General features: G+C 62.9%; 1 protein-coding gene across 2 annotated transcripts; it reads right to left on the bottom strand.

Moving 5' to 3' along the window:
- Window positions 1–2,162: 2,162 nt before the first annotated feature.
- C15H14orf180 (chromosome 15 C14orf180 homolog) lies at window positions 2,163–12,807 on the bottom strand. Of its 2 annotated transcripts, none has more exons than XM_034938267.2 (5): window positions 12,092–12,807; window positions 6,295–6,421; window positions 4,955–5,084; window positions 4,535–4,570; window positions 2,163–4,266 (listed from the first exon to the last, which is right to left on the bottom strand). In XM_034938267.2, exons 2-5 carry the CDS (start codon window positions 6,403–6,405, stop codon window positions 4,061–4,063), a joined length of 483 nt encoding a protein of 160 aa, XP_034794158.1. In that variant the 5' UTR covers window positions 6,406–6,421; window positions 12,092–12,807; the 3' UTR covers window positions 2,163–4,060. The 2 variants fall into 2 exon arrangements, with proteins under 2 accessions (XP_034794158.1, XP_054954046.1); XM_055098071.1 differs by having other exon boundaries at window positions 2,163–4,222.
- Between the last annotated feature and the right edge of the window lie 5,896 nt (window positions 12,808–18,703).

Raw genomic sequence — 18,703 nt, 5'->3', positions numbered from 1 at the left:
GAGAGTGAATGTGTGACTGCATGTGCAGGTGTGACTGCATGGGAGGATATGAGTGCATGAGTGTGCATGTGAGGGTGTGACTGAGTGTGCATGTGAGGTGTGACTGCATATGAGGGTGTGACTGTGAGTGCATGTGTAGGTGTGACAGTGCAGGTGTGACTGTGTGTGCATGTGAAGGTGTGACTGAGTGCATGAGAGTGTGACTGCATGTGAGAGTGAATGTGTGACTGCACGTGCGAGTGACTGCATGGGAGGATGTGAGTGTGCATGAGTGTGCATGTGAGGGTGTGACTGAGGGTGTGACTGCATATGAGGGTGTGACTGAGTGCACGTATGGGTGTGACAGTGCAGGTGTGACTGTGTGCATGTGCAGGTGTGACTGCATGAGAGTGTGACTGTGTGCATGTGAGATTGAATGTGTGACTGCCCGTGCGAGTGACTGCATGGGAGGATGTGAGTGTGCATGAGTGTGCATGTGGGTGTGACTGCATGTGAGGGTGTGACTGTTGTGCGTGTGAAGGCTTGATTGTGAGTGTGCCTGGGAGGATGTGAGTGTGAGGGTGTGACTACCTGTGACATGACTGTGCATGTATGTGAGTGTGAGGAGGAGTGTGTAGGTGTGAGTGTCTAGGCAGGTGTGTCTGCAGTGTGTGCAGCATGTGCGTAAGTGCATGTGAATGTGCGTGTGTTGCATGTGAGCATGTGCACACCTGTGCGTGTGAGCATTGTGTGCGTGATGGGAGCCGTGGGTGCTGTGTGGACAGCCCCTCTGCCCCTCCCATGGGCTCCCATGCCCAGCATCCACCTGAGAAAGGAGGGAGCTGCCTTCCCATTCTGCAGAGTCTGTGTGCTGAGGCCCCGCAGAGGCAAGTGGAGGAGCTGGGATGTGAACCTGGGACCCCAGCGTAGGGGGCTGCTTGGCTGTGGACCCTGCCCCTCAGGAAAGCCCAGGTTCCACCTCCAGAGGACTCGTTCCGGGGCGGGGGCGGGGGCGGGGGCAGGGGCGGGGGGCCTCCCCACCCGGGGCTCGATGAGGGGCTGTCCGTTTCTTGGCTCGAGTGCTGCCAAGTGCTGCCTGCTGCTGCGCCCACCTTCCCGGGGAGAGGCGAGCCCCTGGCTCCCTGAGTTCGTGACCCACCCTGTCCACCATCAGCAGCTGGCTTGTGTCTCTGGGTGGCTGGGCACCAGCCTCTTGGAGGCCACGTGCCTGGGTCCACGTGGAGGGTCCTGGTGGGGGCATCATCCTGGGTCCCGGGAGTGAGGCTGGCAGGTGCCCATCGGGGGTGTCAAGTCCAGGGGGATCGAGGCTCTGGGAGCTCAAGGGGGCTCTGGCCTTGGGGACCAGCTGAGTTTCCAGCTGGCAGCCAGGTCCTCGAGGGAAGGGGTTTGGACAGAATCCGATGCCCCCTAAGCTGATGGGGTCCCCTGTCTCCCCTTCCAGCCCTGACCCACTGGACATGGGGACTCTTTCCAGTCCGGAGAGCTCCTTGTCTGTGTCCCCAGCAGAAGGTGGGGTGGCTCCTGCCTCACCCTCTGCCCAGCCCTGATCCAGGCCACAGCCATCTAGGGCCCTGAAGGAGGGGCAGGAGGCAGGGGTGGCTTCTGGAACCTGAGGGTTGTCCCCGGTTGGGTCTGTTCTTGGGGGCTGCACTGCTGGATCCCAGGAGCAGGTGTGGAACAGCCCCATGGCCAGGGTGACGGAAATCCTCGGCTGCATGCAGACATAGACCCACCCTGGACTGGGCTGTCCCCGGAGCCCAGACACATCGCCCTGGGAAGGGGCAGCTGGGCCTGCAGTGTGCTGGGCAGGGGCTGGGGGCCCTGGTCGTGGGCTCTCCAGGGTCCCTCAGGGGATTGGGCCTCTCCCCAGACAGGAAGGTGGGAAGTGCAGGCATGACCCGGGGTTCCTGAGGCGGGTCCACCAAGTTGCTTCTGAGACGCCTTCGCTTCTGTCCTGGCTGGCTGTTAATGATATCCCTGTTCTAATTCCACTCTGGCTAAACTGAAAGTAAAGATCCTTAAGCTTACATGTGTCTATTCCTCAAAATCGAAATAAAAACAAAAGCACCCGAGTCTCCAACAGGGATGAGGAGGAGCATGTGGGGCTTCTGTCTGCCCTCTCCGCCTTCGGCTGGCCTGGCTCGTGGTTCTAACTGTCTGTAATTTGTGGGTCACACACAGTGTGCTCAGGCTTTGAGCCTTTCGTGTCCGAAGCTTTTAGGAATTAGAAGTTGGCCTTCCCGAGGTTCTGCCTTCCTCTCTGTACATTTTCTAGTGGCTTCCCCAGGTGGGAGGATCCATTTCGAAGGATCTCTTGGGGGTGTGGTGCCCATCTTTGAGCAATGTTTATTCAAAAACACCTGAGGTCGTAGCGTGGGACCCCGCAAAGCCAGGCACATCCTTGCGTTGCCTTTGCAGTGGACAGACAGCAGCGGCTGGGGGAGATCGGCCTGGGCGGCGTCCCCCATCAGAACCGGGGCTGGAGGGGTGTCCCAAGCACACAGGGCTGAGCCTGGGCCTGTGACTGCCCTGAGAGACCCAACCTCTGGGAGCCACTGCTTCTGCATCCAGAATATGGGGCAGGAACCTGCCCATCCTCCTTCCTGGGGTGGGGTGGGATGGGCTGGGCCTGGGGAGAGATGCTGGAGGGTCCCCGGGGGAGCCCCCATCATGGTCCCTTCTGGAAACAGCCCGTTTTGTTACCTCCACCCGCAACTCTGGGCTCCCTGGATTCCAAAGCTGGAAGCGACCCTGGAGACCACTTCGCCTGTTCCCTGGCACCTGGAGTTGCAGGGACACACCCTGACTGCAGGGCGAAGGGAGCCGGCCGGGCATCCCTCAAGACCCAGGGGCTTGGTCAGCCCCTGCCCGAGCGGACACATCCACTCCCAGGCCTGCAGGAGATGGGGAGGTTCCAGGCGCCCAGGACATCCGCTTTGGCCACTGAGGCCGATTCCTTAGCAAATCGGTTCTGGTTTCTCTCATTTCTATAAAGACACCAAGACTGAAGGAAGCCACGGTGTGTTTTAATAGAACAGTGTCCCCCAGTTAAGTGGTGGGACAAACAGAGAGGAACCACCGGATGGATCGTCGGCCGTGCCCACCCGCCTCAGGCTAACCTCGAGGACGCTGGTCTGATTGTCCCTGTGTCTCTCCTGGGCAGTTCTGCCTGGTGTCTAACCGTGGGCCTCCCTGCTTTGTTCAGCCCTCCCCCTACGTAGGGTCTGGAGAGGCCCCTGGTATTTGTCACCCACAGGGCTCCCTTCAGCTCTGCAATCCGGCGACAAAGCCACAACCACAGACGGTCTCCGGGACCCACAGGCCCCAGCTGGTGGGTGGTGCTGGCTGGCCCCGGGCTCGGCTGGGTGTGCCTGGCCTGCAGAGCTGGGCACAGATGGCTGTTCTGAAGGTCGGGGGTGTCTGGGCCCCTTGCTGTCCCCTCGGCTTCTACACCTGAAGCCGCCCCCAATGAGGGGTCCTTCCCTGGGGCCTCTCCAGACTCACGGGGCTGGGCAGGGGGTCAGACCTGGGCTCAGAGGATGGCACCTCACATCAAAGGGACCCACCTTAACCAGACCCTTCCCTCCCCGTGGGGTTTCGAGGTCTGGATTCCCCAGAAGCCATAATCGCAAAAGGCTGGGTTTGCCTCCTCCGAGCAGCCCCTCGAACACAGTCAGTGTGTCCCCTTCCTCAGGAGGGTGCACACGGCGATGGCCGGGCCAGGCCCTAGCAGCAGCAGGAGTTCCTGCTGGGACGAGGGAGTGGTCTTTGGGTGAGCCTGGGGAGCCTCAACTGTTAGCAGTCGAATCCTCTTTCTAATAAAATCTCACATGGACCCAACACAGGAGACAGGAGGGCTGTGCTGACTAGTGTGGCGGGGCCGCCCGCTGTGCCCCCCGTGTCCGATCTCATGCCACGGGGTCCCCCTTTTCCTAGTCAGCCCTCAGGCAGCAGCCCCTTTTGGCCCCCGTGATTCACCAAGCAGCAGGGCCAGGGCTCAGGCTGTCTCGGAGCCCCTGGAGTGCTTGAGCTCTCCTGGAAGCCCTGCCCGTCCTGCCCGTCAGAGCCGCAGGAGGCCGCGCCAGCAGGTGAGGGCCACGTGCCGCAGGTGCAGGACAAGCCCGAGGAGCCGGGCCCGCAGGTCCTCCAGTGCCGTTGCCACGGGCTTGGCCCGGCCGCAGTATAGGCCCAGGGCCAGCACAAGCAGGACGCACACACACAACTGCAGGAGCAGGGAGCCGCCGTGTGGCCTGGGCCGGCCGGGCACTGCGGCCAGAGGGCAGGCAGGGTCAGCGCCAGCCAGCGCGACCCTTCCCTGGAGGACTGGGGCTGGTGGGGAAGGGATGGGGAGATTCCACTCTGTCCCTGCCCATGGCCCCTCCCTAGCCTCTTGGGGTCTCCTTGCAACAAGAGCCCCCCAACTGGGGACTCCTTAGAGGCCCTGGCCCTGTGACACCTCCCTCGGGGAGGGAGTGAGGGTGGGTGCACCCACGGAGGGGGCAGTGGGGCACAGGGATGTGGGCTCAGAACTCACCCCTGACAGTGGCCGTGGCGTTCTTGTCAGCAATGTCTGGGAAAGAGAATGGAGAGTCAGCTGGGGGCACCTGCCTCAGTCCATCGGGCGCCCCCGCCCTCTCATCTCACCCTGCACCCCCGAAGGACCCTGAGACTATTCATCAGTGAGAGACCCAGGCCCAGCCGGTCCTGACGCTTCCTCAAGGGGACAGTCATGATTTGAGAATCTGCCCTCATGTTCTCCTCCAGTTGCTGTTTCACGGACTGGGACTGTGTGTCCAGATGACCCCAGGGGCCCAGGTCTTACTGGGGTTGTGCCACTGAAGGCAGGTGGCCACGGCGCCCCCATGTCCTGGGCTGTGTGGGTGTGGCCGGCATCCCTGCCTCCCTCTGCCTGACTCCACCCTCTCCCAGCTGCTTGCTGCGGGTGCCCTCTTACAGTGGACGGTCACCGCTGGGGGTTCTCGGAACCGCACGCGCCTCGAGGTCCTCTGGGGCTTGGCCTCTGGGCGGTGGTGCTCCGGCCGGCTCCGTTTCAGGATGGAGTGGGGGCACTTCCTGTTGTCCTCCTGGTGCGGGGGCGGGAAGCAGACTGGTGAGTCCCCGGCGGGAGGCCGGCGGGACCCAGGTCTGAGCCGTGTGGGGCCCAGCAGCACCGTCCTGGAACCTGTACCCTGTCCTGGCTGGTGCGCTATGCTGGGCCTGTCACTTCCTGTAGGGTTAGGGGCAGCTCCTGGTCAGGGACTGCAGGGCAGCCAGACTCAGCCTCAGGGGCCCAGGCAAGACAGGAGCCCCTCCTGCCCCCGTCTCTTCACGCAAGTCCGCTCTGAACCTCTCTTCGTCTGCCCGCTGTCTCGGATGCAGGCTGCTGGACAGGGTCCCCAGGACGTGTGGACAGGGGGAGGGGGCTGCAATGGCAGAGGGGCTCTGGCTAAGGGGCCAGAGTTTGCAAGCTCCATGGGGCAGGGGCCGGGCCAGGGCCGTGAGGAGGGCTGGTTGGTGGCCTCGGCCTCCTTTTCCCTGGGGCCGAGCCTCCCAGGCTGCAGGCGGGGGCAGCTCTGACACATTTGCCTACCTGGGCCCTTTCCGTGCTGGTCTGCTCATGTGTATGGGCCCAGCCTGAGTCTGGAAGATGGAGTGTGAGTTTCAGGCTGCTGTGAACCTCAGCATCCTTGTCTGTGACATGGTGACAACTGGGGCTGAGGCACCCTGGGAGCCGGGCGAGCTCTGAGGTTGTTCCTGGCTGGGGCATTGCTCGCTACACACAGCCTGCTGCTCAGCGTCTGGCGAGGCTGCCCCACGAGGGCGTGAGGCCTGCGCATGCTGAGTCTGGCCCAGCTCCTGCTGTGCCTGTGGCATGCCCCAGCCTGGCAGTGCCTCAGAGGCTGGATGGAGCCTCAGGGTCTGAGGTCTGGGCCCCTAACCCTAACACTGACCTTTGGTGACAGTCTTGACCTGTCCTCCTCTCTCCACCCTCTTCCCTCCTCCAACACCCTCCTCCCTGGGCTGCCTCTTCCACAGCCCTCCATGGCTCCCACTTCTTCTGCCAAGCTGTGCCCCACCTGGAGACCTCCAACCCCCTCTGCCAGACCAAATCCTTCAAGGCACCCATTGCCCCCCGCTGCTCCCCCCAGCCCACAGTGATCCCCCTGCCCTCCTCCTATCACCCCCTGATTCCTGGGGTGGAGGACGGCCTTTCCACGTCTGTTGCTCCCTGCCGCCTCCAGCCCCCAGTGGAAGGCCAGCTTGCAGAAGCTGTGTCCCGGCAGCCCGCCTTACCCTCTCTGCCCTGCACACCCGCGGGCCCCACGCGGCCTCCTCATTCTTTCTGGTCTGACGTCGTGTCTCTGGCCGGGAGTCAGGGCTCACGGCTCCTGCTGCAGTCCTCATTTACTGGAACATGGTCCTAAGATAAGCAGAGACGTTATTTATTATTTACTGCACAAGTGGCCCTCAGAGGAATGAAAATAAGAGGAGGAGAAAATTCTTCCCTGGAAGCCAGGCTGGCTTCCCGGGCCTGCGACCGGCCACGCTGTTGAGCAGACACCACTTTTCCTCTGTGGTGTCCTCAGTGCAGGTAAATCCTGTTCCCTGCTCATTCAGAAATGCCATCGCAAGCAATTTCCTTTGCTGCCACGGTCTTCATAATGATCATCTTTAATAGCTGCATAATATTCCACTGGGCCGAGGTCCCGTCACTGAAAGTCACCCTCGATGATTGGGTATTCATGAGGGTGGCATTTTAGTATTGTCGTTTGCAATGTTTGGAGGTCATGGATAAGGCTGCAAGAAACATCTTCGCTTTGTCTCCTTTTGGTAGCAGGAAGCCCTGGGGCTGGGGACTGGGAATTGTCAGGGCTCTGAGACCGGGCCCACAGAAAGGCTTCCCAGAGGGCCATGCCCACCTTTTTGGGCTGGTGCTGGTGGGGCGCCCCTGGGCTCCTGGGGGCCCACCCCTCAGCACGGCTCACACTCTCTCTCTGTGTCTCTCTCTGCACCGCACCCCCCCGATTCTGTGTCTCTATCTCTCTGTCTCCATCTCTCTGTACCCCCTGCCTCTCTCTGATTCTGTCTCTATCTCCCTGTGTCTGTCTCTGTCCCCCTGCCTCTCTCTGATTCTCTCTCTATCTCTCTACCTCTATCTCTGTCTCTCTGTCCCCTCCTCTGCTGGTTGCTTCCTGGCTGTGAATGGCGCCTCCTTGCCTCCACCCCCGTGTCTTTGGCAGCAGAGGCTGTGCTCTTCTCATTCGTGCTCACTGGTGGAGCCCTGCAAGTGTGAATTTTCTCTCACAGCCTTGGCAGGGTTCTTGACTTTTGGGCACTCCTCCCTACAGAGGGGTGCAGTGCCTACCAGGCATCTGTGCAGGTGCAGGTGTCTGCCTTTCAAGGGCTCTGGGGGTGATGAGCCTGCCTCTCTTGCTTCAGGTCGGGAAACTGAGGCCAGAGGGGGCTGGGGCTTCCCTGGGAGCTGATGCCAGGCCAGGTCCTCCCTGCCCTGCTCCCAGCTGGATAGGGGGCAGTGTGGGGGCCTCCTGCTGCCCTTCAGGTTCTCCCCTGCTCTGGAGTCCTTGGAGGGTACTGCCGCCCCTGCCCCTCACAGGGCAGGTGTTTGCATTTCCTGAGATGCTTCCCTGGCTCCCCATGGTCCTCCAAGGACCCTGCCCCCAAGGGCTGAGAAGGGGGAGGGTGAGAGTGAGGGGCCTACATGATCCTCAAGGATAACTCCTCCAGGGTCCCCCAAAGGGATGGGTGCCTCAGAGGTTCAGGGCAGGCCTGTGGGAGGAGTGGTTTGGGTGGATACGGCAGTGACTCCAGCAGCCGTGTGCCGTCCTCTACAGGAGATAACAGGGTGGCCGTGACCACCTCCCCAAGTGGGCATAAATACTGCAGACAAGCAGAGTGCCCTGTTAATGATGTCTGGGAGGACACTGTCTGGACGGGTTCAATTATTTCAAAAGAGAGAGCAATTTTCTGCTATCGCCGGATCAGGTTTTTATTGCAAATAGGGTTGTGGCAGGAGCCGGCCATCCAGGGGGGTGGCGGGGAGGGGCGGCTTATCTTCAGGACCTGCTCTCAGAGAGTGGCTGTGGGAGAGGTTGTGCTTGCAGGCCCAGCTGAGCTGGGGCCCCGTCTCCTGGGGCCAGGTCACCTGGAATGTGGGCTCTGCGTGATCCCCAGGGTTAGGGAAGCCACAGAGTGCCAGGCCTGTCCTGGTGTTTTGGGGATGCTGCCTGGCAGGGCAACCTTGACCGCCTGTCCGTAGCAGGGCTGGGGCTGGAGGGGCTCTCTGGATGCCCTTGACTCAGTTTCCACCTTGGGTGGGATAGAAACTCTGCTAAGGCCCAGGGTGGGGTTGGGGGTGGAGCAGAGCCCCCCAGTGACCTCTTGGACCCAGAGCCCGGGCTCTCCCACTGCCCGGCGGAAGGAGGCTTGTGCATTCGGGGTCATTTCCTGGGGCTGCACGGCCTGGGGCTGGCTGGCGTGCCCAGGGCCACAGCCCCTTGCCAGGCGACCCTGCGGCAGCATTCCAGGGGGCCCAGCCAGGTTCACTCCTCATGGGGAAACAGGCCTGGAGAGGCTTGGGCCGATGGAGTCACGCAGGGATGCAGGGCTGGACGCAGTCTCCCCCAGCTCCTGCCAGCAGCTCTCGCTATTCACCCCTCCCTGGCCTGGGGTCTGTCCAAGGGGTGGTGGGACAACAATGTGTGTGTGCACGTGTGTGAGTGCACACATGTGTGAGTATTCCCCTGAGTGTGCAAGTGTGAGAGTGGGCACGTGTGTCAGAGGGCGTGAGTGTGCATGTGTGGGGTGTCTGTGTGTGTGAATCTGTGCATGGATGTGTGGCTATGTGTGCATATGTGTACTTGTATTTGTGTGCGTGCATGTGAATGTGCACGTGTGTGGGTGTCCATGCATGTGCCCGTGTGTGTGTGTGTGTGAGTGTATCTGCGTATGTGTGGGTGAATGTGTGTGTGTGTAGAGTGTATGTGAATGTGCAGGCGTGGGCAGTGTGTTTGTGAGGGTGCCTGGCTGTGGCATTAACCATCTGTTGCTGAGCAGCATAACGTGGGGAGGACGCGACTTCGCCTTCTGGGGCACAGAGCTCTGGCGGAGTGTGGACAGCCAGGACTTCCTACGGCACAGCACCTCCCCCTCTTCGGGTGTGGGCTCCAGAGCACCTTGTGTGACCACGTGTGACCTTAGGCAAGTCTCCTAATCTGCCTGGGCCTTGGTCTGCTCAGCTGTGAAATGGGGGTGAGGAGAGCAGCAGCCTCTGCGGGCTCGCATGAGGGTGGGAGTCAGTGCACAGACCCGAGTCTGCACCAAGCCTGTGCTCTGTGCCATCAGCCACTGTTGGCATCACTCGGGGAGGGAATGTGCCCAGGAACAGAGCTCAGGTGGCTCTGGCTGTGTCTGGACAGTCAGGACTTCCTATGGGATGACACCTCCCCTCCGGGAGCCCTGAGGTCCCCTCTCCAGAGGTGCACCTTCCCCTGGGCCACGCTCTGCTCCCAGGCAGCCTCCCTGAGCCCTGAGGCCCCCTCTCCAGAGGTGCACCTTCCCCTGGGCCACGCTCTGCTCCCAGGCAGCCTCCCTGAGCCCTGAGGCCCCCTCTCCAGAGGTGCACCTTCCCCTGGGCCACGCTCTGCTCCCAGGCAGCCTCCCTGAGCCCTGAGGCCCCCTCTCCAGAGGTGCACCTTCCCCTGGGCCACGCTCTGCTCCCAGGCAGCCTCCCTGAGCCCTGAGGCCCCCTCTCCAGAGGTGCACCTTCCCCTGGGCCACGCTCTGCTCCCAGGCAGCCTCCCTGAGCCCTGAGGCCCCCTCTCCAGAGGTGCACCTTCCCCTGGGCCACGCTCTGCTCCCAGGCAGCCTCCCTGAGCCCTGAGGCCCCCTCTCCAGAGGTGCACCTTCCCCTGGGCCACGCTCTGCTCCCAGGCAGCCTCCCTGAGCCCTGAGGCCCCCTCTCCAGAGGTGCACCTTCCCCTGGGCCACGCTCTGCTCCCAGGCAGCCTCCCTGAGCCCTGAGGTCCCCTCTCCAGAGGTGCACCTTCCCCTGGGCCACGCTCTGCTCCCAGGCAGCCTCCCTGAGCCCTGAGGCCCCCTCTCCAGAGATGCACCTTCCCCTGGGCCACGCTCTGCTCCCAGGCAGCCTCCCTGAGCCCTGAGGCCCCCTCTCCAGAGATGCACCTTCCCCTGGGCCACGCTCTGCTCCCAGGCAGCCTCCCTGAGCCCTGAGGCCCCCTCTCCAGAGATGCACCTTCCCCTGGGCCACGCTCTGCTCCCAGGCAGCCTCCCTGAGCCCTGAGGCCCCCTCTCCAGAGGTGCACCTTCCCCTGGGCCACGCTCTGCTCCCAGACAGCCTCCCTGAGCTCCGCGGTCCCCTCTCCAGAGGTGCACCTTCCCCTGGGCCACGCTCTGCTCCCAGACAGCCTCCCTGAGCCCTGAGGCCCCCTCTCCAGAGATGCACCTTCACGTGGGCCATGCTCTGCTCCCAGACAGCCTCCCTGAGCCCTGCCATCCCCTCCCTAACTGGGCTTCATGCTTCCCCTTCTGGAAGAGAGGTCTGGCTCAAGTCCTGGGCTCTGTCCTTCTTTGGCTCTGTGACCTCGGGTAAGTGGTGTGACCTCCCTGGGCCTCATTTTCCCCAGTGGAAGCAGGGAAGGAGTGGCTCTGGCATGCTCGGCAGGTGGGGGCGGGGAGGCCTGGGGCCTCTGGCAGGGACAGTGTGTAACTGGAGGCCTCGTGACAGATGGGAGATAAAGGGCGGAAAATAGCTTCAGAGCCTGGACCTGTAAGTGTCCCGCTAGGCCCGCTGCTGGGGAGGGCGTGTCCACCCAAGGGGACTCTACCCCCACTCTGGGAACAGGAACCCCATGGCGCCTCCCTTGGTGCTGGGGGGCTGGGGGGGTTCTTACCAGCTCCTCTACTGAGAGGGGGCACCGAGCTCCCTGGCGCAGGGGAAACTGAGGCCCAGAGAGGGAGAACAGCCTACCAGGTTTCAGAGCCTGGGTTGGGACAGAGGCGGGAGTCAGGGCCTGGAGCTCCCAGTTGTGGGCATGACCGGCCCGTACTGCTGGTGGGAGGTGGGGCCATGAGGGCTGAGGCCCAGGACCTTGGTCTGGGGTGTGACCCTCCAACAGTCTTTGGGGGTCTAGCCCAGTACCCCAAAGACCCCACCTCATCTTGAAGCTGTTGAGAGACGTGAGGGCACTGATGGAGCCCAGCGGCCGTGGCAGTGCCGAGTCCCTCCCCCTCGAGACCAGCCTGCAGTGGGGCGTGGGGGCGGGCCAGTGGTTCTTGCCTGGTTCAGTGGCTTGGATAATGCCAAGCTCTGGGGCCCAGCCACTGCTGCTCCCTCCCACTCCTGCCCCGTCCTCCAGGACGCTGCCCGCCGGCTTCCCGCCTCCTCCCAGGCTGCTGCCTCTGCCTGCCCCGTGCCGCCCGCCCTTTCGCCCACAGCCCACCTCCTGATGTTTCTCTGTCCTCCCTGAGGGTTCCTCGGGGCGGGCAGGGCCCCCCATGCAGCAGCTGGCTCGTGAGAAATCCTGACATCCCACCCACCCCACATGGGAGGTCCTTCCTCGGCTCCGAGCATGCAGCCCCACACTCCCGGCACCCACCCCACATGGGAGGGCCCTTCCTCAGCTCTGAGCATGTGGCCCCACACTCCCAGCTCACCCCTCGCCTGGCACTGCCCTTCCTCGGCTCTGAGCGTGCAGCCCCACACTCCTGGCACCCACCCCACATGGGAGGGCCCTTCCTCAGCTCTGAGCATGCGGCCCCACACTCCCGGCTCACCCCTCGCCTGGCACTGCGCCCGTTCACACGGCAGCCTCACAGCCTTCCAGGGGCAGAGGGTCCCGGGGCCTGAGCGAGTGCAGGCTGGGGCCGGGCTCCCTGCTTCCCTGTTCCAGGTGCAGCCTCCCCCAGGGCAACTCACTTGGGAGCTGGAGACAGGGGGCCAGGCTCCTGGAAGCCAGAGACCTCCCTGGGAGAAGCTGGAGACTCACAGCCCCCACCCCCACCACTTACACACACACACATACATACACTCTCTCTCTCTCTCTCTGCCCACCTGGGCTCCTGCTGGTGCTGTTCCTCCAGGGTGGCTCACCCGCCTGATCAGCTCCGAGATCCACTGGCGGTCACAGCCTCGCTGTCGCAGGGTGTGAACCAGAGCTGTTGCAGCTCACAACCAGCTGAGAAGTTTCCATTACGGTGACACTGAGCAGTGGCCTCAGCGGCCCTGAGGGCCCCGGCTGACTTGCTGCTCTCGGGACAGCCTGGTCCATGGGGAGGCCGTCAACCACGGGCTTGGTGGCCCCAGGTGGAGCCGGGCCTCCTCAGTCTCCCAGCACCTTAGTAGTTTGGCCACAGGCCTAACCCAATGGCCCTGGGGCTGCAGATGCAGGTTGTGCCTTCTTCCAGTGGAAGAAGACTGGGACCATGGACACTGCCTCGCTGGCCTTTCCTCTGCAGGGCGGAGGCAGAACACGGCCAGGCGGGGTGGCTGGGCTCCTGGGAAAAGCCTCGGCTCCCAGCCCAACGCTCACCACTGGAACCACGCTGGCGGCTCCCCAGACAACATGCGTTCTCGACTTAAGTAAGAGGGAGAACTTGTGGGGAGGCCCCTGGCTGGGCTGACCACCCGCTGGGCTTGCTCAGGTGCCTGCAGGCCCTACCGGGCAGGAACAGGAGCAGGAGCTGCCTGGTGGCCCCCTGAGGCCCCTCTCCATGCCTAGATGGGCCCTCACATCCCGAGGTGCAGTTAGGGCTCGAGGTAGCAGCAGTACCGGGTGATGGCTGCTCATCTGCTGGGTGCAGGGGCCACCCTAGGCCTCGAGAGCTCCAGACAGACAGGGCGGGGGACCCCCCAGGCCCTTCCTCCCATATGTGGAATGGGGGCTGTTTGCCAACTGTCCAGGGCACTGCAAAGCTCAGTAGTGCCCAAGAAATGGCGTCCAGTGCTGTGTGGGGGTCCCATGGCCACACAGGGCAGGACAGGGATTCCTTCTGACTGACGGCTCAGAAAAGAGCCAGTTCTCAGGGATTCCCAAACACTGAGAACTAGGCTTCAGTTACTGGAGTAACGAATCCATTCCTGCTAGGCTGGGCCTGCGTAGACTTGCCCTTGGAGGATGCCCCCCACCAAGGCCCTTCGGGGAAGGCTGGTTGGGTTCATGCCTGGCACGGCTGCCTGCATTCCCCTGAGAGTGCAGCCCCTTCTCCCACTGCCCAGGCTGTTTCGCACAACATCAGGTGCCCTTTGGAAGCTCCTGTGTGGCCAGGAGCACCCCCGCTGCTAGGTTTGAAGTGGCCGTGTTCCCTGCTTCCCCCAGAGGCGGCCTGGCCTCAGTGTGGACACAGGGCCGGCCTGGGACTGTCTCCGTTTTAGGGAAACCATCAGTCCCAGGAGAAGGGGGAAGGGTGGCCACCCTGGAGCTTGTCCAGGTCACTCAGGGTCATCAGTGTGTGCTCTGCCCAGTCTCTGCCCACACCTGCTGCCCAACTGGGGCAGGTTCCCCACCTGCACCTGCGTTTGGCAATCTCTCCGCTCTGGCATCTTCACACCCTAGCAGGAAGTGAGCCCCCTCTCCCTGGGGCTGGAACTCACCTGGTTCCCTCCTGGCTCCCCAAGGGACAGAAACAGGCTCTTCGGGATCTCCCTGTGGGGCACAGTCCAGTGAGGTCCTGGACCCTCTTGGCCGGCAGCACCCCTCTCAGGCCCTTGAGAGTTGAGCCTCGGGCAGAACTGCAGGGCACACAGGTGAACGGGCCAGGCCCGCCCAGGCCTCCTTCCCGAGGGCTCTGATCTGGAGGCGCCACCGCCCGCTGGCAGGGCCGGGTCTGTTGTGGCCTTCGTCCCGTCTCCAGCCCTCTCTGCTGGATCGCAAAGCTGGGCCAGCTGGCAGCGGCCAGGCTATAATTACCTCTCCCCTTTGGCAGAAATAGCAGTGAACCCGAGGACAGGCCGCTGGCCCCGGAGCAGAAGGGGGTGGCTGTTTCCCAGGCCCCCGGTGGACAACAGACCACGATTTCAGATAAAACCAGAGTTTGCTGCTGTTCCTACCCCTCCCGGCCCAAATGTGCCCCCTCCCAGGTCAATTCCAGAGCTGTGCAGCTCTTGGAAAAACCTGTGGATTGGAATTCGGGGCAGAGTGGGAGAGGGAGGGCACTGTGGGGCTGCGGGAGGTGAGGTGATCACAGAGTCCAGCCTCCGATAAGACCCTGACCCAGCATGGGGCCTCCGCGGTGGCGAGAGTGCCCGCCCTGCCCCAGGCCCCTGTGCCCCTGCGAGTCCTGACCTGGGGTTGCCAGAGGGAGAGGCAAAGAATGGGTCCCAAGCTGCCATTTTGGGGCACACTGGCCGACCCTCGATATTGCCCTGGCAGGAAGGGGCAATGTATGGGTCAGTGAGTGAAGGCAGGGGCGAGGGATCAGCCTTTCTCAGGGTCTGTCCTGGGTGGGCGTCCAACTGCCCTGCCTGGCGCTGCTGAGTCTGCCCCTCATTTTTAGGTGAAAGTGCAGCTCAGAGAGTTGAGGCACCCTGTCCAGAGTCACACAGCCCGGAGGTGGTAGCCTGGCTCAGGCTTGGCGGCCCATCCTCGCCAGCCGCCCCCCCCGTCTGCTGGTGCACGTAAAGGCAGGTCTGAAAGAGGCTGGTGAGGGCATCACTGGCGCAGGGCACCACCACATGTGGGCAGACCCCTGCCTGGTTTGTGGGGCTTTGACCTGTTTGAGGGGACTGCTGGAGGAGGTGTGGAGAGACCTGTGTTTCTCCATTAGGAATGGGGGTGCATCTCCCTTGGGTAAAGCTACAGGACCCCTGGGAGCCCAGGGTGTGCCAGGCTGGGGGACAGTGTGCACAGAGGGTGACTGCTCAGGGCCAGCCGTGGGGCTGCATGGACACAGAGTCCTGGAACCCACCGTCAGAGCATGCGCAACGCAGCCACTGGGATGGGGTTCAGCAGACCGGCCCTCCCCTCACTGCCGTCTTCAGTACAGGGCACGGGGGAGCAAACTTTTCTCTTAGAGGGCCATATGGCACACAGTGCGCTCTGTGTCTACACAAACGGGGTGGGCCAGATTGGCAGGAGGGCCTTGGCTCGCTGACGCTTGTTCCAGGGACAGCACTGAGGAAGGCTGGGTGGTCCTGCTGGCAGTCTGGCTTCCTGGGAAGAGTGAGGTCCTGTAGCCAGACAAGACCCTCTCCCGCCTTTGCCCGATCTGGGTGCTTCTCCTTGGCTTCCCAGGGCTGGAGCTGCTCCTCCCAGATTTCAGAGGTCAGGCTGCACTGCCCGAGGTCGGGGGGCTCCGGGACAACTCCTTCCTGACCCTTCTCGTTGACAGAGGGGAGGGAACGGTCAGCCCACAGACCTTGGGTGCCGCCCCCTCTCTGTGCTCCCTGGAAAGGCGATGCGGGCTGACCCTGTGGACATTCGCTCTGGGTAATTTATCAGTGAGCTGATGGCTCGGCTCGGGGCTCAGGTCCCAGCAGGGTCATATTTCCGGCCTTATCTGATAGGGCTCGACTGCACCCTCCTCACCTCCATCCATTGTGCCTCACTCCAGCCTGGGCTCTGCAGGGCAAGATAAGGCTGGCCCAGGGGAGTGCTGAGCTGCCGGGTCCGCAGAGGGTCCCCAGTGCCTGTGCCAGGCAGTGCCAGGGAAGAGCCCAGTTGTGTCAGGCCTGCCTGCAGCCGGCAGGTGGGCACATGTGCCCACGGGCAGTGGTGCCAACGACGTGGTGCCCAGGTTTGGGCTCGGCTCTGTCACTGTTCAGCCAGGTGACCTCCGCCACACTCTCATCTCTCCCCGGGAGCTGGGAATGATCGGATGCCCCACCCTCCCCAGATCTTTGTGGTGCACCCACCCTGAGCAGTGCCCCGGGGACACAGCAACTGAGGCCAGCTGTCATTCAGCGGGAGGGCGGAGCATGTCCAGTGGCTGGGCACTCCTGAGCGCTGGGAAAGTCCAGCGAGCTGGCTGGGCTGGGCTATTTCCTTGGGGTGGTCCTGGAAGGCGGCGGGGGTGGAGTAGGGCGGCACGTGGGAGTGGAGGCTGCAGGGGCTGGAGATTGTGGCTACTCTGGTCATGGCCACGTGGTGCTGGCCTAGACTCCCAGCCCTCCCTGGACCACGGTCTGGCTGGAGTGCGGAGAGCCCTGGGCCTCAGCATGGCCTCATACATGGCTCCAGGCAGGGTCGGGGGTGGGGCTGGAGGGTGTGGAGGCCCTAGGCTGACCTGGGCCAGAGAAGAAAGGGCCAGTGGGTGGGGGAGACGGGGGTGGGGTCCACAGCTGGTTGAAGTAGAAGGACCCCAGGCACAAGAGAGGCCAGCGTTGGCCCAGGGGGTGGGAGTTGGCCGTGGCCCTCTTGCGCAGAGGCCTGGAGGCTGGCCCTTCCCCTGTCTGGCATACAGCCTGGGGGGAAATTCGTGCAGCCTGTGCCGACTGCAGCACCAGGGCTTGTGGTGGAAATGGGTCCAAAGGTTCTCCGGGCGTCTCCGGGGCTCAGGGCTGCACCCCTGTCAGCTGAGGCTATCCTGAGCCCAGCTCCCTCTGTGGCAGTGAAAACACCCAGCTGAGGCTGTCCTGAGCCCAGCTCTCTCTGCTGTAGTGGGAACACCCAGCTGAGGCTGTCCTGAACCCAGCTCCCTCTGCAGCAGGAGGAACGCCCGGCTGAGGCTGTCCTGATCCCAGCTCCCTCTGCTGTCGTGGGAACGCCCAGCTAAGGCCGTCCTGAGCCCAGCTCCCTCTGTGGCAGTGAAAACACCCAGCTGAGGCTGTCCTGAGCCCAGCTCCCTCTGGGGCAGTGAAAATGCAGCTGAGGCTGTCCTGATCCCAGCTCCCTCTGCTACAGTGGGAACGCGTCTTTGTAGCTCTCGTCTCTGCAGTGGGTCGTCAGCTGCTTCATGACCACAGGAAACCCCCTGAGAGGGCTTGGTTGAGGGTCTCCAGCTGGGTGGGGACGGTGGCTGATGGGGTCATGAACCATAAACCATGACCACGGTGAGAGGGCCCTGGAGAGGACTACGGGAGAGGGCAGGCAGGGGTGGCGGTGGTGGGTGAGTCCAGGGCCGGTGGAGGCCGCATGAGCAGGTCTTTGCCACTGGCACACTCAGAGCCAGTGCTAGGTCAGGAGGGACAAGGAGTGAAGTCCTCACAGGACTTGCCACGTGGTGGTCACAGGTGGGCTTGGCCCAGGCACCCTGGGGGTTGGTGGGAGTGAAGCCTGAGGGTGGGGTCCAGGAGAAGAGGAGAGGAAATGAGGGAAATGAGGGAGGAGTGTGGGTTTGGGGTTAGAGGGGCTGACGCATGCTCTGGGTGAGAGCCGGAACCTGGGCTGGGGCTCCACAGGCACAGGCTGCTCTGCGCAGGGGCTGGTGGGGGGAACTCCCACCAGGCAGAGCTATCCATGGGAGGAACAGCCGACAGTAAGGTAGTGAGTTCCCCATCACTGGAGGCAAGCAAAGGAGGATTTTTGCCTTTGGGGACTCTTCAGGGCCCCACAGACCACAGGTGGGGAGGGAGGTGGGAGGACGGGGGAGCGGACTCTGGGCATATGGGGGTGACCTGTGATGCTCTGGCCCCTGTGTCTGCTCACTGGCCCCTGACATACGGCTTCCTGGAGAGATGCTGCTCTTCCGGCTTGCGGATACAGCTAGAGTCCTGCCCCAGGTCACGGCCTGGAGTGGGAGGTCCAGGCCCCTACCATGGAGCCTGCAGCTTGTCATTCTCAGACTGAGGCAGGGCCCTTTGACAGGGCCATGTACGGTCACCCCGTCGCCAAGTCAGAGCCCTTATTAAGAATCCAGGACGCATGGGCACTGCCCCCAGCCCTGAGTGTGGCGGGGGCCCTGGGTGATGACCACACTGGTCTCCACGAGTGAGAACCATAGGCTGCTGGGGCACCCCCCGCTCCCATCAGCTGAGATAATGGGGGCCTCTGGGCCCCACGGAACGCTAACCAAAGCGGCCCCTTTCCTCCTCCTCCATTATTCATGACCTCCAAGAGGCTGTAAAAGTCCTTTTTCCTCTACAGGAGCCATCGTTACGATGACAAATTTTATCTATGAAGTTGGTCCCTCCCTGAAAGCCAGTTGGCTCGGGGGGCCGTACATAAGCCATAACCGAGCCGGGGCCCCCCGAGCTGCCTGCCACAGCTGTTTTTCCAGCAGCATCTTAGGGGCTGGCTGGAGGGGCCGGGAGATCCTTCCACCACCCCGCCTGACCTGCTGAAGGTTCTGGGCTCTGAGGCGAGGCCGTGTGGGGGTCTGTCTGGGCTTCAGTGGGGCGACTGCAGGCGTGGGCCCCGGGGGCAGCCGGTCAGCCCAGGTTCCCACTGTGGGCGCCATCCCTGGTCTCCGGGCCTGAGGACCCACCGCAGGGACCTGGCTGCGGCCGGCCGGGGCTGAGCATTCACACGTCACACACAGCCTCATTCTCACACCAGAAGCGTGCATTCTCTGGGGCGCAGGCAAGCCACACATCTGTGGACATGTGCTCAGAACTGTGCGGGCCACGCTGTCCGTGTGCAAAAGTGCTGCGTGCTGTAAAATAAAAATAAAACCCTAAGGCCCCAACCGACTGAACAGGCCCCTCTTGGCCAAAGGGACTCCAGAGAAACCGGAACAACTGAGTTCCCAGTCATGATGGGACAGGAGGGCAGACGTGCCTCGCTCTCCC

Source organism: Pan paniscus, chromosome 15 (genome assembly GCF_029289425.2).
Source record: "Pan paniscus chromosome 15, NHGRI_mPanPan1-v2.0_pri, whole genome shotgun sequence".
In the NCBI taxonomy this organism is placed as follows: domain Eukaryota; kingdom Metazoa; phylum Chordata; class Mammalia; order Primates; family Hominidae; genus Pan; species Pan paniscus.
This window is presented reverse-complemented; position numbering and strand designations above follow the sequence as displayed.